Raw genomic sequence first — 14,070 nt, 5'->3', positions numbered from 1 at the left:
ATCAAGTCCTCGAAAACCAGCAAGTTGCTGGGGTCTCCAAGGTGGAGGGAATTAGCACATTTCTGAGAATTCTCCCTAACACGCATTTCCTGTTGACACTAGATGCAAACAGATCCACTTGAGGAGTTCCTCAAAGACGACAATCTCTAAAAGGACTTCCTGAACTTACTCTCACTTGTGGGAGACACTGCTCTACCTGCTCAAAGTATCTGCCATCGTGTTCTCTTCTCCGGCTAGGTGAACAGCTTATGGAGACATTCCTTTTTGTAGTGCCCAAACCCAGAGCTACACTGTCTCCCTGCACAGTGGTAGTGACACTATACTACCTCTTTTTGAGGTAATCCATGGCCACTGTGTTGTCTGTCATTACCAGGACACTCTTCCCCTATATGGATGGCAAAAAGCCCATCAGTGCGAGTTTGACTGCCCTCAGCTCTAAAATGTTTAAGTTAATACCTTCTCTGGGATCAACTACTGTTTGCCAGAGCGGTGAAGTGAAATTGGCTTTACTTAGCATTGTACTTGCTAGACCCAGCACACCCTATCTTACAATACAGTGCTGAAGGGGTTACTTAGTATTCCCTGAATCTAAATGCTCAAATAATTTTTATGTTACCCTTTCCTCAATTGACTGGCTGGTGGCCGTGGTTTCATTTTGAACTACCTAGGTTTGCATTTACCACGACAGTTAGCGGACCCGGTAATTTTAACTACGGGAGCCATCTTTTTCAATATGGCGTCCACCCATCTTTGCTAAAATTGTCCCCAGTCTTCTTTTTTCGCCAGGTCTTTGTGGAAAGGTCCTTCTAGACAGTTTCTCTGTGCGCCAAACCAGGTTTGGTCTCTTTGTTCATTTTGCCGTTGGTGAGGTTTCTGAGAGAAACCCGCCTCTGGCGGCCAAGGGTCAGGGGTAGGCAGGAAGTGAGGGAGATGCCCGAAACTCCCTGTGCTTAGTCTACTAGGAGACCCAAATGCACTCTGGCGTGATTGGCTGGCTGACTGTCCGGCAAGGACAGCCACCCTGATGGGTGAGTGGCAGCTAGGCTAGAATGAAAGGGGGAAAACTGTGAAAAAGGTGAGTCTCTTGGTTTGGAAGGCAGTGTCGACCACTGGAACGAAAGAACCGAAGACAGGCTGGAGGAGGATGGCTGCCGCAACTACTGGACCATTGGTTTGCCTGGTTGAGCCCTGCTGCAGGTCCGAATCGCCAAGTTCATCTTGACAGAGAAGCCCCTTCAAGGACGACTTCTTCCTTTGAGTTGGTGGGACCAATCAACTCGTAAGCCACCTGGATACCATTAACCAGGGGGAAGGATACCAGCTTGTGTGCTTGAAGAACAGCACCCAGAATCAAAAATTTGCCAATTTGCCAGCTCTTGAGATAAGTCCCCGTGCAGTGCAGTAGTCCCCCGAAGTCCTCCCTCGTGTCCCCACGACTGAGGCTCAGGAACACCGAGATATGCGAGAACTGCTAGGAACAGAAGTCTTCAGCTGCATCTTTTTCTTCAATATAAGGTACTGTGAAAACCTGACCGAGAGAACTTACCTCTGACTGAGAAAGTGCGTACAACTTTGGCAACTTGCAGGCCTAGTCAGCTTGTGAACCGACCTATGAACCTTTCTTCCGTGAACTACTTCTAAGAACCGCGGCAAAGACTTTTCCGTTTTAAATAGCAGAACCGTTTTTACTTATCCAAGACACTAGCCCATTGACTTTGGCCTATCTATTGCATTGAATCAACTCCTCGGGTGAACTCAAACTATTTGCACTGTTTTAGAGGAACTGTAGTATTTGTTTTATTAACTTATGCCTTTTTGCTCCTACTTCAATGCTATTTTGCTCCTACTTGAATGGAACTCAACTGCTTAGTAATCAGTATTGTAGTATAATGTTTGTGCGATATTGGTTGCCTCATTTAGTGAATGCTTTATAAATGATTGTGTAATAAATTAATAAGTGTTTTTACCAAGAAATCTTGAGTGTAAGCGTCTATCTGAATACTTGTCATTGTAGACCTTTATGTAACACCCTCACAAGCTCACATTCCCTCTTGAGATAAGCCTGGCTGCTCAGCTCGTTACCAAACACTGTGTGGTACAGACTTACACCAAAGGTTGGTTTATAGTCATAGTTTTGTGCATTGGTCCCAAAGGGTACTGCATGCAAACTTTGCCTAACACTGTTGTACCTTCACCAGAATGATATATTCTCTCCTCAGAGGGCGATGCCAGGCAAGACACCGTATTGAGTCTGGCGCCTAGGAACAGAGCTTTCTGTGATGTCAATAAGCAGGACTTTGAATAGTTGATGGAGAATCCCAGATCAATTAGCAGCCGCACAGTCGCCTCCGTGTGTCCTTCGGCCAGCTACCACGAGCAGGCATGAATTAGCACTTCGTCGGGTATACGTGTATGCCGGGTAGAGGTAGATAGGCCGCCATTGGTGCCAGGCATTTCATGAACACTATGGAGGCTGACTTCAAGCAGAAAGGTAGGCCATTGAACTGGTAGTGGTGTCCCTGCACCACGAAACGCAGAAACCTTCAATGTTTCCTGTGAATGGGGACGTTAAAGCAGGCGTCCACCAGGTCCAACAACCTCAATAAGTCTCCTCTTTGCAGTTGGCCGAGCATGTTTTGCAACGTGTGTTGCAACGTGACCATCCTGAATTTTTGGTACTTTAGGTATTTGTTCAGACATAGTAGGTCTAGGTGGGCCTCAAGCCCCCTGTCTTCTTTCTGACCAGAAAGTGTCTGGAATAGACTACAGAGACCCGGGGTAGCTGGGGAACAAGCTCTATTGCCCTGTTTCGCAGCATGGCCCGTACCTCTTCCAGGAGCTGAGGGATGTGCTGCTCCTGACAGGTAACCGCAGGGATATGCAGACACATGCGTTTAAACTCCAGGGTGTGTCCTTGGGCGAGAGCGCCCAGCATCCATCTGTCAGTGGTGATCTTTCTCCACTCACTGACGAACCTCATCCGCTGGCCTCCCACCGGGGTGCACAAGTGTGGGCCAGATGTCCTGGCCGGTTCAGGCTTGCCTCGGCACCAGCATCCTGCCCTGCAGGCAACGGTGACATTGTCCTACGCTACCTTAGGCCTGAGAATGACCTCTGTAGACTTCTTGAGTTGTGCATCTGGAAGGCTGACTGTAAGATGTGGAGAAGCCTTTTGAAGACCTGCTTGACTTTCCCCCGGAGGAGCGAAAAGAAGAGCGGTGCTGCTGGAGGGTGCCCAGGGAATGGGCCGCCTCCGTTTCAGATTTGATGGCCGGGAGGGACTTGTCAACGACTTTCGTAAATGGGTTCTCTCCGAAGTGCATGTTCAGCACCTTTGCTTGGACCTCCTGGCAGAAATTTGTGGCCTGGCGACTAAGACAGAACCGTTCCCCATTTGCCGGAACATTGTGTTGGCAACATCCAATGCCAATGTGATGGCATGATCAGACGCTAACTCCACTTCCTGGAAGAGAGTGATTTCCTCCATCTTCTTATTATCAGGGAGGAACTCCAGAATAGGCCCCAGCTAGTACCACAGCTCCCTGTCCAACCTGGCTAGGATCGCCAGTGCGTTGGCCGCCTTGATAGTGGATGCCGTGGTGTGAATCACCTTCTTCCCATCCTCTTCCCCTCACTGTCCAGAGGGACTGAAGACGACGAAGTCTGGTTTGCCGACCGTTTCCTTGCATCTGGCAATGGCTGCGACCTCAGGCACTTGAGTGTGGAGTCTGGCACCTGATATTTCTTCTCCATCCTATCCCGTTTGGCTGGAGCCGTGCAAGGGTTCTTCATGAGGCCCAGGCCCTCATCCCAAACGTCGTTCAGAAGGGGTACTGCCATGACCTTCTTCCTCTTGGCCTTGCACCTCTGGTACAAGAAGCCCTACTTCTTGCTTTCCTCTGGCACTAGCTGGACTAGCTTGGAGGCTCTGGAGATCATGGAGTGGAACAATCTCACCTAATCCGGAGGAGACACCCTATGTGGAGCATCCAAATGTGGAGATTCGCCGTCCGCTGCAACGATATCCTCATTGATGTATGTCGTATCCGTCCGTGTGTCTGGGTTTGCTGGGGGAGAAGGGACGTGGTGGCAGAGGTTGAAATGGGGGCATCAGATGATGCTTCCTCTTCTTCGCCGGAAACTAATCGGGGACCCCAGGAGCCGGAGGCATGCTCATCTGGATCTCTGACAAGAAGGTGTGCAGGGTCGACAGAATATCCAAGGTAATGTCCCTCGGCTGAGAAGGCGGAATAGGAAAACTAGGCCCTGCGCCGTCATACTCTTAAATGTCCTTGTGGACCGTGTGTAAGGACTCCTGGTCTTCGTCGTCCTTGGATGAGACCTCCATGGCTTAGGCGATGGCAGGGCTGCTTTGGGGCCTCCTCGCCCCCCCCCTTCTTTTTTCCCCCCTTAAGGGGCCTAAGCCGGTGTCCCCCCAAATGGCGTGCAAGCATACTTTGCCAAAGTCACTGCGGCGGTGTCGCACCTTGGGGGTAGGGAAACATGAGCTGCAGAGGCTACCTTTGCAGGATCAGCGCCCTTAGCTGTCGTGGCAGTAGCAGTCGACACATCGCCGACGAGGTCTTAACCTGTGCCGGTTTAGCCTGCTTGGACTGTTCGGCCTTCTTCTCTAGTGTCCGCAGCTTCCTGGATTTCGCATGTAGTCTAGCAGGGTGGATGACTTTCTCTTCGAGGAGGAGCTTGATTGCCGGCTGGCAATAGAGGCGGAAGGTGATATTGATCGTGCCCCATCGACCTTGGGACACACTTCCACAGCGTACCCGGTTGACTCAGACTTGCAGCTCTTGGCCTCATCTTGGGCCCCCACGGATGAGGTGCCCTCAAAGGATTTAGAAGACCGTTCCTTGGATCGGCCGGTTCTGGGTGAGGCATGACCCTGCTGAGAGCATGGGTCAGAGGCCTTGGTGTTAAGCCACGCCGCCAGTCTACTGTGCCTGTCCTTCGTCGTCTTCTTGCAGAAACAGGCATATCTTGCACTCCACCTCCTTGTTGTCTAGGTGCAGACAGTAAGGGCATTGCAGGTGCTTGTCCTTCAGAAACACATTCCGTAGCCTGCATTTGGTGCAGGGCCTGAAGTGGGACCTTCTCTCATTCTCCTCCATCATGGCCGAAGGGCGCAAAGTAGGCCCGATGGCCTTCTAGAATCTTTGACGATCTAAGCCCTTGAGGGGTGTGGAACTTCACCAACAACGGCTCCCCGCTGTCGCCAGGAGAAGCAAAGAACATACAACCTTTTTCCCATTAAAAACATGAACAAACTTACAAATAGCTCAGAGAGAAAACTCGAGTATACCCAAAACGGAAGCGTGAGGTAAAAATATGAAGAGGGCTGCCAGAGGAGGGGCTTAGGGAGAGGACTCTCATTGGATGGGGGCAGTATGATCCAGAGGACAGTGATTGGTTTAGAGGAGATGTACAGTTTTAAAGTGAAAGTGAAACTTTTTTCCTTTACTGAGGCTTCCCTGCCTGACGACGGGCAATATTCATGAGCATGTGAATCCACGCCAGACCCCATGCTGGAGAAGTAGCCACTCCTTGGGTGGAATGAGCCCTTAGTCCATCAGGCAGGTCCTTTCCCGCTAAAGAAAAGCATTCTGAGATACAAGATTATCCATCGTGAAAAAGCCTGCTTCGTGACAGATAACCCTCGTTATAGGGGTGAGGTGGTCGATAGAAGGTAGGAAACGCTACATTTGTGTTTGGTGGAATTCTGATATCACCTCTGGTGAGAATGACGGACGCACTCTCAAAACCACCTTATCTTTAAAGAAGGTACTGAAAGGTGGTTTAACGGAAAGAGCCAGCAGCTCACTCACCTGCGGGCTGACTTTACAGCCAACAAATAGACAGTTTTAAGAGTCAGCATTCTGAGAGGGTAAGAATGCAAAGGTTAGAAATGCGTCCCCATTAGATGTCTTAATACCAGATTTAAATCCCAAACTGGTACACTAAAAGGGACTGGGGGAAAAAGATTTTAAAATAGAAAGTGCTGACAGGGACTTGGTTGCTGGCCTTCTGGCCGAGAGCAACACCTCCATCACGTCTTCCGGAAGGTCCCTATCTTTGTATCTTACCCTTTTAGAAACCAGGCGTGAAGATTTAGAGTACTGCGAGTACTGTCTCACTTGCTAGTCCGCGGGGAGATCTCTCAGGTGGCCACGGCATGGCCTTTGCATCCAGACACAGGGGGTGGACCAGTGCAGGAGGATCATCTGGGTGAGGGGGGGTCTTCAGGGTGTGAGGGTGAGGTAACCGATGGTGAGATGCCAAATTCCCCCCCTTTCTCATACCCATACCGCATCCTACTTTATAGGATTTTCCCATGTCCCCTCCCCCCCACCTTTCTACACAAACACAAGGAAGAGGGCGACTGAGGGTAAAAAGGCTAACACCTGCATATCTCATAGGACATGTCCAGCTAATCAGGTTGGGCACAGTCAGGCACTTGACTTTAATCACCTACATCCCATACCCATTAGCTCTCCCCACACGGATAAAAGGTGGATCATATAGACACACACTGAGCAAGGTGGAACACAAGAAGAAGCATATTTTACGGGGCAAAGGTGAACCCACTGGAGCAGGATGACCGATTAAGGGACTAGAGAAAAGGGTAGAGAAATTCTGAAGTTCCCTGCAGAAGGTTGTTGCCTCCGGGAAGCTGCAAAGGAGACACGGGGAATGCCAAATCGCAGACAAGAAGCCTGTATTGTGTTTCAAGGACCCCAGCGACCCTCCCACGTGAACGACAGAGTTGGGGAGGCGAGGCCAACCCTGTGGTATTAACCTTGACTCGTAAATCAAGTCGCAGAAACAAGAAGGGAATGCACACAACCGCGGAGTCGGTGAAAGACATGATAGGCCTGTTTGGGTCAAGGAAAGGTTGAAGACACAACAGCGTATCTCACAATTGAAGGTTGCGCACATGCTGATGAAACGTGAAAGTAAGTAAACCAGTGATTAACTTTTAAGTTGCCGATAACTGTGAAGCCAGTGATAAAGAGTAGCAGAGTGGTCCGGCGAAAGGAAGTAGCCCACTTGAAAGTCTCTGCAAAATGTTTTGATGTCTTGTTATAAAGCGGAAAAGTGAACAAACTCAAATGCGCAATGGTCAAGATTAACCCTGGCGAAAGGGGAAGTGAAAAGGTAAAAGCTTTAAGAGAAAGATTTCTTTGAACATGTGTGCTTGCGGTATGGAACTACCAAGACCAAGAGACAATGGGGCAAATAAAGGGAGAGCTTGAGTGAAAGTCGAAGTGGTCCTACGGAGGTCTATAGTAAAAGCCTCGCACATTTGAAAGACTTCGACGTCGGTTAAAGGTCCGAGCCCGACTGAGGGAGAACTGGAATGTGAAAAGTTAGGGGAAGGGAACCCCTAAAGAATGTGAATAAAGCTTGGGGAAGGGAATCCCTGCACGTGCTGTGCTTGCGAAGTGTGAGCCCGGCTGATGGAGATCAACGTTGAATCCGGTACTTTTTGTTTGAAAGATACAAGGACAACTGACTTAAACCTATGTGAACTATTGATGCCTTGAGAGGTCTGAGCCTGACAGAGGGAGACCTACTCGAACTTTTGTTGAACTGTGAGAGGGACAAACGTGGAAGGCCAGGCAGGCCAGACCCACATTTTCAACTGCCTTTGGTAGGGAGAATTCTCTGAAATGTGCTAATTCCCTACCACCTAAGAGACCTCCAACACTTTTGCTAGGCTTTAGGACATTTTAATTTCTAACCTGGAGAGAGTGGGTCCTTTTTCACACTCTCTTATTTATTTGTCTGTGATTTGGACTCTTTCTTTTGACTTTCCCAAAGGTTTAAATCCTTCTCTTGGCAAAACTACTGTTTCCAAAAGCAGTGAAGTGAAATTGACTTTACTACAATTTCATTTGTGCTGATTCTACAGCCCTATCTCCCTCCTAAAATAAGCCTGGCTGCTCTGTCTATGCTACCATGTACTCAGGTGGTACATCCTTATACTCAGAGGCGTTGCTAGGGGGGGTTAAGGGGGCTATAGCCCCTGATCATTTGGTTGTAGCCCCGGATAGAATCTCAGGAGCTACAACCAAAAGGCTAGCTAGCCCCCAGTCCCGACAGTTCCAACATCAGCCTAGCCCCGGGTCTTTTCCAGACCTGGCAACACCCCTACTTATACTAAGAGTGGAGTCTTGTACTGCCTCAGATGAATGGTTTTGATGAAGTAGGGTAGCACTTCAGAAACACTGTCCAACAGCATCTAACAGTGACTCTTGTATAAATATAATGAATCTATATTTTAATATACATTTGTGTTTTTCTTTGATGTGAGGAAAGTCTAGAGTGGTAACTGAGAGTCCGCAGTGGAGCTATTTGCTGAGACGTGAGGAGCTGAAGCCGTGAAGTGCCGCTTGTCAGGTTCCAGAGTAAATAGACAGGTAATAAACACCATTATTTTATTTGATTTAAAAGAGCACCATTTTTATTTATTTGAGGTTTCATGTTTAATTATTTGTCATTCTCATTCTTGGATTGGTTTGGGCCTTGACCTCTGTTTTCAGAATTCAGGAGGGAAACCAAGCCAAGATGCAGGGCAGAAACAAGAGTCTTGATTGGGTGACAGGAAGACATGGTCAGATCCCAACATTGTAAACTACCTTTAATTTTAGAAATCTTCTGAGCACGTCATGTTTTTTGTTCCCTCTTAAATCCGATGCCTAGGACTCATTTTGAAAGACATTTGTTTCCTGGAGACTCTTCATCTGAGGTCAAGATTCAGTTTTACAGTAAAGAACTTCAGTAAAGAAAAGAAGCAATAGTGATGAGACTTCCAACTACACGTTTTGAAAGCTAAGTACCTTTTGATGTAGTTTTTACCCTTTGTGCTGTGCAGCTACCTAAAACAACCAATTTGACTAACTTATGTTTTTATGACAAACTCTGGGTAGTCAGGGGATAACTTTTCGGGACCTTGAAATGTTAATGAAGGGAGACTATCACGTGCGTTCATTTTCTTTGAAGAGAGTGACGAGCGCTCCTGTACTTCAGTCTCTTTTTAATGTCCTTGCTTACCTCAGTAGGTCTTCACGTTCTGTGCCGGTTGGGATCGAAGGCAGTGCGGAGTTGCGCTTGGCAAGATTCCATTCGGAGGAAGAGATCCATCCCACGTGAATCGCACAGGAAGGTGAGGTCTGGAGTTTCCTATATGTTCGGATTACATGGAAACGAGGAAAGCAGGCGCACGTTTGTTTTTTCATTGTGGCGCACTGTATTTCTTGAATCCTGAGTGCGCAGAAATTACTGAGGAATTGATGTTTGCTTCCTGCCTCTAGTCTTGCGCGAGTGCGCGTCGGCCGAAGGTAGACTCAGCACAAGCAGCTGTTAATTTAAGTAAATACTGTTTTTGAAATGTTTGGAGGAGGCGCAGGCACAGGACAATTTTAGTTACTGCAGAACGACTTCATCTCTTCCACTCAAGGACAGTTTTTGGTTGAAAACAAACTGTGCAAAGTGGAAACATAGGTTGTTCTCCAAATCCACCCAGAGTAACGTTTTCTATTCAGCAAAGAGAGAGAAGAAGCACTGTATCACATCTCTTGAAATTCATTCTGAATTGAGAGGGACAGATCTCTAATGAGTTTGTTTTTTGTCTATGACCAGTTGAATAAAAGTAATGGCACATGTTGAATACTAAGGGTAGTTCACAACAAACCTCTTTGAACAATTACCTAGTTGTCAGAGGAAAAATCTAGAGTGTTCAAACCTGAGAACTCCTTTTTGCCTATTGCTGCATCATAGACCCAAATTTAAGTGGGAGGCAAGAATAAGAGTGAACACATTGGAACTCATGTTTTTTGGTCAAATAAGAGTTCAGGGGTAGGTTCAATATCTTGAGTTGGATTTGAGTAAAGGTGCAATAAGGATACAACTGCAAATAAGAATACATTTCCTCTAGGCATAAGCAGAGGAATAATCAGGTAATGAGTAATGGTGTTAATTTAATAATGTTTATTATAAGGAAGTGAAGGGTATGCTAAATGTTGTATGAATTTCTCATCTATGCAGAGACCGGATGAAGACAGAAGGTCCAGTGTCTGAGTTTGTTATTTTCTCCACTTCCCTTTTCCCCCCAGGGTGTCTCGAACTCAGCTGTTTAGTTTAGTTGAGAGTGCTACATCTTAGTGGGAATGTGGGGCTCAGCAGCTCCTGCGTTGGATTGAAGATTGGACGTGCCATCGCTGAATTAAAGTTTGAACTTTGCTGCCCGCCAACCTTCCCATCTTGTTGCAGGAGTCTACAGAAGTCCTCCCTCTTGTCCCCATGACTGGGGCCCACGAATAACAGGATCTGCAGAGCCACACCGGAACAGAAGCCAGCTGGGACCATTTCCTCTAAACAAAGGTACTGTAAACCCAAGAGAACTTCCCTCTTGTTGTGTAGCCTTACTTGTTCTCAGTTGAGACTTGTCTTGGTTGCCATTGCAGAGTTGCTTGCAGCTTTGCCCCTCTTACCTCTGACTTTGTGCTTTTGCCTTTCCTTCAGGAAATGGTTAATTTACTTTGCATTGGAGGGTTATAAAAGTACTTACCAGTTTATGAATTATTTGTTAACCTTTGTTTTATTCCCATATCTAATCCTTTACACCCAGACTCCGTACTGCTCTAAATGTATCAGCGATAAATCAATGTTCACAGTGTCCTAGCTATTTAAGTCACCTGAGGGTGTGGGAAGTGCCTGTGTGCCATTCCCAATGGGAATCATCCGATTTAGAGAAACAGTGTGTGTTTTGAAGTGTAAGACCAGTTTTCTAGACAAGTCCGATCTATGAAAGTCTCGTCAAAACAGGTGCACCCCTGTTCCTCCAAAGCAATCAAGGACTACATTGACTCCCTGGTCCCTGGCCTGGCCGACTTCTGCAACCACTCTTTCGCCACTGGAGTCTTCCCTTCCCCTCTGAAGCACTCCTTTGTGCACCCCCTTTTGAAGAAACCCTACACCGACCCATCCTGTCTGGCTAACTATCGCCCAATCTCCATTACTCTTTTCCTGGGCAAACTCTTGGAAAAGCTGGCCAGCTCCCAGCTCAATCTTCACACTGAATCTGTTGGTTGTCTCCATGATCATCAGTCTGGCTTCAGAGCTGCCAGGAGCACGGAAACTGCTCTCCTGAACATCCGTGAAGACCTGCTCTCCAACCTTGATTCCAACACCCCTTGTGTCCTCATCTTACTTGATCTCTCTTCCGACACGGTCAACCATGCCATCCTGCTCAAACATCTCTGTGATAACCTGGGGATCACCGGTCAGGCCCTGGCGTGGCGGACTTCTTTTCTCTCTGACCGACCCTCCCAGGTTCAACTTGGGTCCTTCCTCTACCTGTGGTGTCCACCAGGGGTCTAACGTCTCTCCCTGGCTTTTCAACCAATACCTGGCACTTCTTGCCTACCGCATTGCCATGCTCTGCCCCATCTTCCAGTGCTATGCGGATGACACTCAGCTTATTTTCAGGCTACCCTCAGCCACCTCCTCTCCTTCTCTCATTTCTGACTGTCCGCCATCCAGGAGTGGTGTGCCGAAAATGATCGCTGCCTTAATGCCAGTAAGACCGAGATTCTCCTCATCGGCACACCCACACCCTCCTTTCCTGCCACACTCTGGCTGGCCTCTCTTGGCCCTCTTCCTCCTCCAACCTGTGAGGCGAAAAACCTTGGGGTCATCTTCGACTCCACACTCTCCTTCTCTCCTCACATCTCCAATGTCTCTAAGAAGTCACACTGCCAGCTGCACCTCCTCATAGGTATTCTTCATTTCCTCTCCTTCCCCCAGAAGCTCACTGTCGCCAGAGCTCTGGTTCTCTCTAGACTGGACTATTGCAACAGCCTTCTTCTAAATCTGCCTGCTTCCACTCTCCGTCCTCTGCTACTCATCCAGAACAGGACTTCGAGACTTGTCCTTGGCCTCAGGCCCAGGGATCGTATCTCTCCAGGACTGAAATCTCTGCACTGGCTCACAGTGGCTGCAAGGGTTAAGTTCAAAACCCTGTGCATTGTCCACAAGGCCTTCTGGGGCCTTGGGCCTCAATACCTTCACTCTCTCTTCCTAAATATCTTCCTTCTCGAGCTCTTCGCTCTTCCGCCTCCAACTCCATCAGGGTCAGTCGCTTCTCTAAGCAACGAGTTGGTGGTAGATCTCTTTCTTCGGCTGGGGCCTCCCTCTGGAACAGCCTTCCTGCCCACCTGAAACTTGAGGAGAACCATATCGGTTCCGGAAGCACCTCAAAACCTTTCTCTTTGCTTCTGCTTTCTCTCCCCTGCTGATTTCCTGGCTGATACTGACACTGCACTGGCTATCTGGCCACCCTCTGATCTCGGGCCCAGGTCCCCTCCCCCGCCAGTTGCACACCTGCACTGCCTTCCTTGCAACCCCGCACTTGGGGACGGTTTTTCTGTATCCCTGCAGTCCCTTTACCAGCACTTGACACTTGATGCCTGCACTTACCCTTTACTCTTGCACTTGCCAGCTGCTGGCCGTACTTTACTTATTGTTATTTATTCTATTATCCCTTGTACCGCACTTTTCCCACGCAGTTTCTGCTTCCCCGCTTCCTATGCACTTCTGCAATCTGAATGTCACCTGGCCTAGTAGGATCGTTGTCTGTCTTCCCTCTGTTCCCCCTCCCTTGCCTTGTCGTGCCTTGAAACACTTGTGTATAGTCACGTTATAAATGCCATATCATAATGTAAGTGTTACATGTTTTGCTCCATTCTGAAGAAGGCTTATTCAAACAGACTTAAATTAATAATTGCTTAATCAAGAAACCTTAAGAATATGTGTTTAATTGAATAACTATCCCTGTGAAACTGTGTTACAACCTTACAGCTCACATTGACCACTCTTGAGATAAGCCTGGCTGCCCGGCCACACTACCAACCTGTGTAGTACGGACTTATACCAAAGGTTGGGTCCCCTACTGCCAGTAGGACAAGGTTGCTGTAGTCTCCCAAAGAGTCCTGCACACAATCTTGCCTAACACCTTCCACAGGAATTTACAGTGACAGGAGGGACAACATTTTAATGGAGTTTTGTCCATTATGTCTTAAAAGGGCAGCTGGGCAAAAATAGAAGAAAGGGGATAATGGGATAAACATTCTCTAAAAGGAGTCAGTGTAGAGAACCTCTCCGTCTTTCCCTACTGTAATGGACCGGAGCCTGAAGAGGCCCATAAGGCCCCGTCTGGTCGTCGATCGCTCAGTCCTCGATGAGATGAGTGTTCCTCAGGAGCCGTCGAGTGGTTAGACAGTCGTGCAGCATAGCGAACAACAAAGGAAAGGAAGAGAGTCTACAAATAAACTGTATTAAATCAAAGGCATCAGACTGGTAGAAAACTCTGCATTTGCGACCAACTTCGTCGGCGGAAAAAAAACAATCGGAGGAACCTCGATGCGTGAAGGACCATGGGTACAGTACAGGTCACACTAGGGATAGTATTACTAATCATGCCCTGTCGACGTCCGTTTAAGTTTCGAAGACAAATCTTGTAATACTCCACGACTTCCACTAGATGTCGGAAGATGCAGAGCCTGTGATCTAAGCAGATCCACAAGCTCCAGAAAGGTATTTCCGACTATCAATGAAGCTGCCAGGATGAACAAGCCTTTTCTCCCTTAGTGCAAAATGGTTGCAGCAGCGTACAACCTTCAGAAATTACACAAAGAGCTACCATGTATTAGGCACTGTTGATAGACAGGCTCCCATGTGCTTCTTCCTTTAGTGAATTAGATGTACTTACTTTGCTGCTAGCTTCATGCCACAGTCGTCAGAGCAATATTTGGAGTTGGTTCGTGCTGGCTGCACACAGGTGGGTCCGAGGCATTGGCGTAATGAGGAAGGGTCTTTGTACTCTACTCGCTCAGAGTGTCGGGTCCTGTCTTTGTGTTTCTGTTTCTGCTTATGCCGCTTATATTTCTCGTCTCTCTGAGAAGGAAAAATAATGAAAAGGGGTTGAATACAACTACATTACAGACATGAACGTTAGGCATATACCAAAACACAATTACTAGTGTTTCTAACTAAATT

General features: G+C 47.8%; 1 protein-coding gene across 3 annotated transcripts in view; it reads right to left on the bottom strand.

The window, feature by feature from the left end:
* CXXC1 (CXXC finger protein 1) overlaps positions 1 to 14,070 on the bottom strand; it is a 799,643-nt gene that overhangs the window by 255,670 nt on the left and 529,903 nt on the right. For all 3 annotated transcript variants that reach the window (XM_069647456.1, XM_069647457.1, XM_069647458.1), the window contains one exon: positions 13,784 to 13,968. In XM_069647456.1, the coding sequence (XP_069503557.1) occupies positions 13,784 to 13,968 (185 nt within the window). The remainder of the gene's footprint in view (positions 1 to 13,783; positions 13,969 to 14,070) is intronic.

The sequence above is a fragment of the Ambystoma mexicanum genome, chromosome 2q (assembly GCF_040938575.1).
Source record: "Ambystoma mexicanum isolate Mex_15411 chromosome 2q, UKY_AmexF1_1, whole genome shotgun sequence".
NCBI classification, from domain to species: domain Eukaryota; kingdom Metazoa; phylum Chordata; class Amphibia; order Caudata; family Ambystomatidae; genus Ambystoma; species Ambystoma mexicanum.
This window is presented reverse-complemented; position numbering and strand designations above follow the sequence as displayed.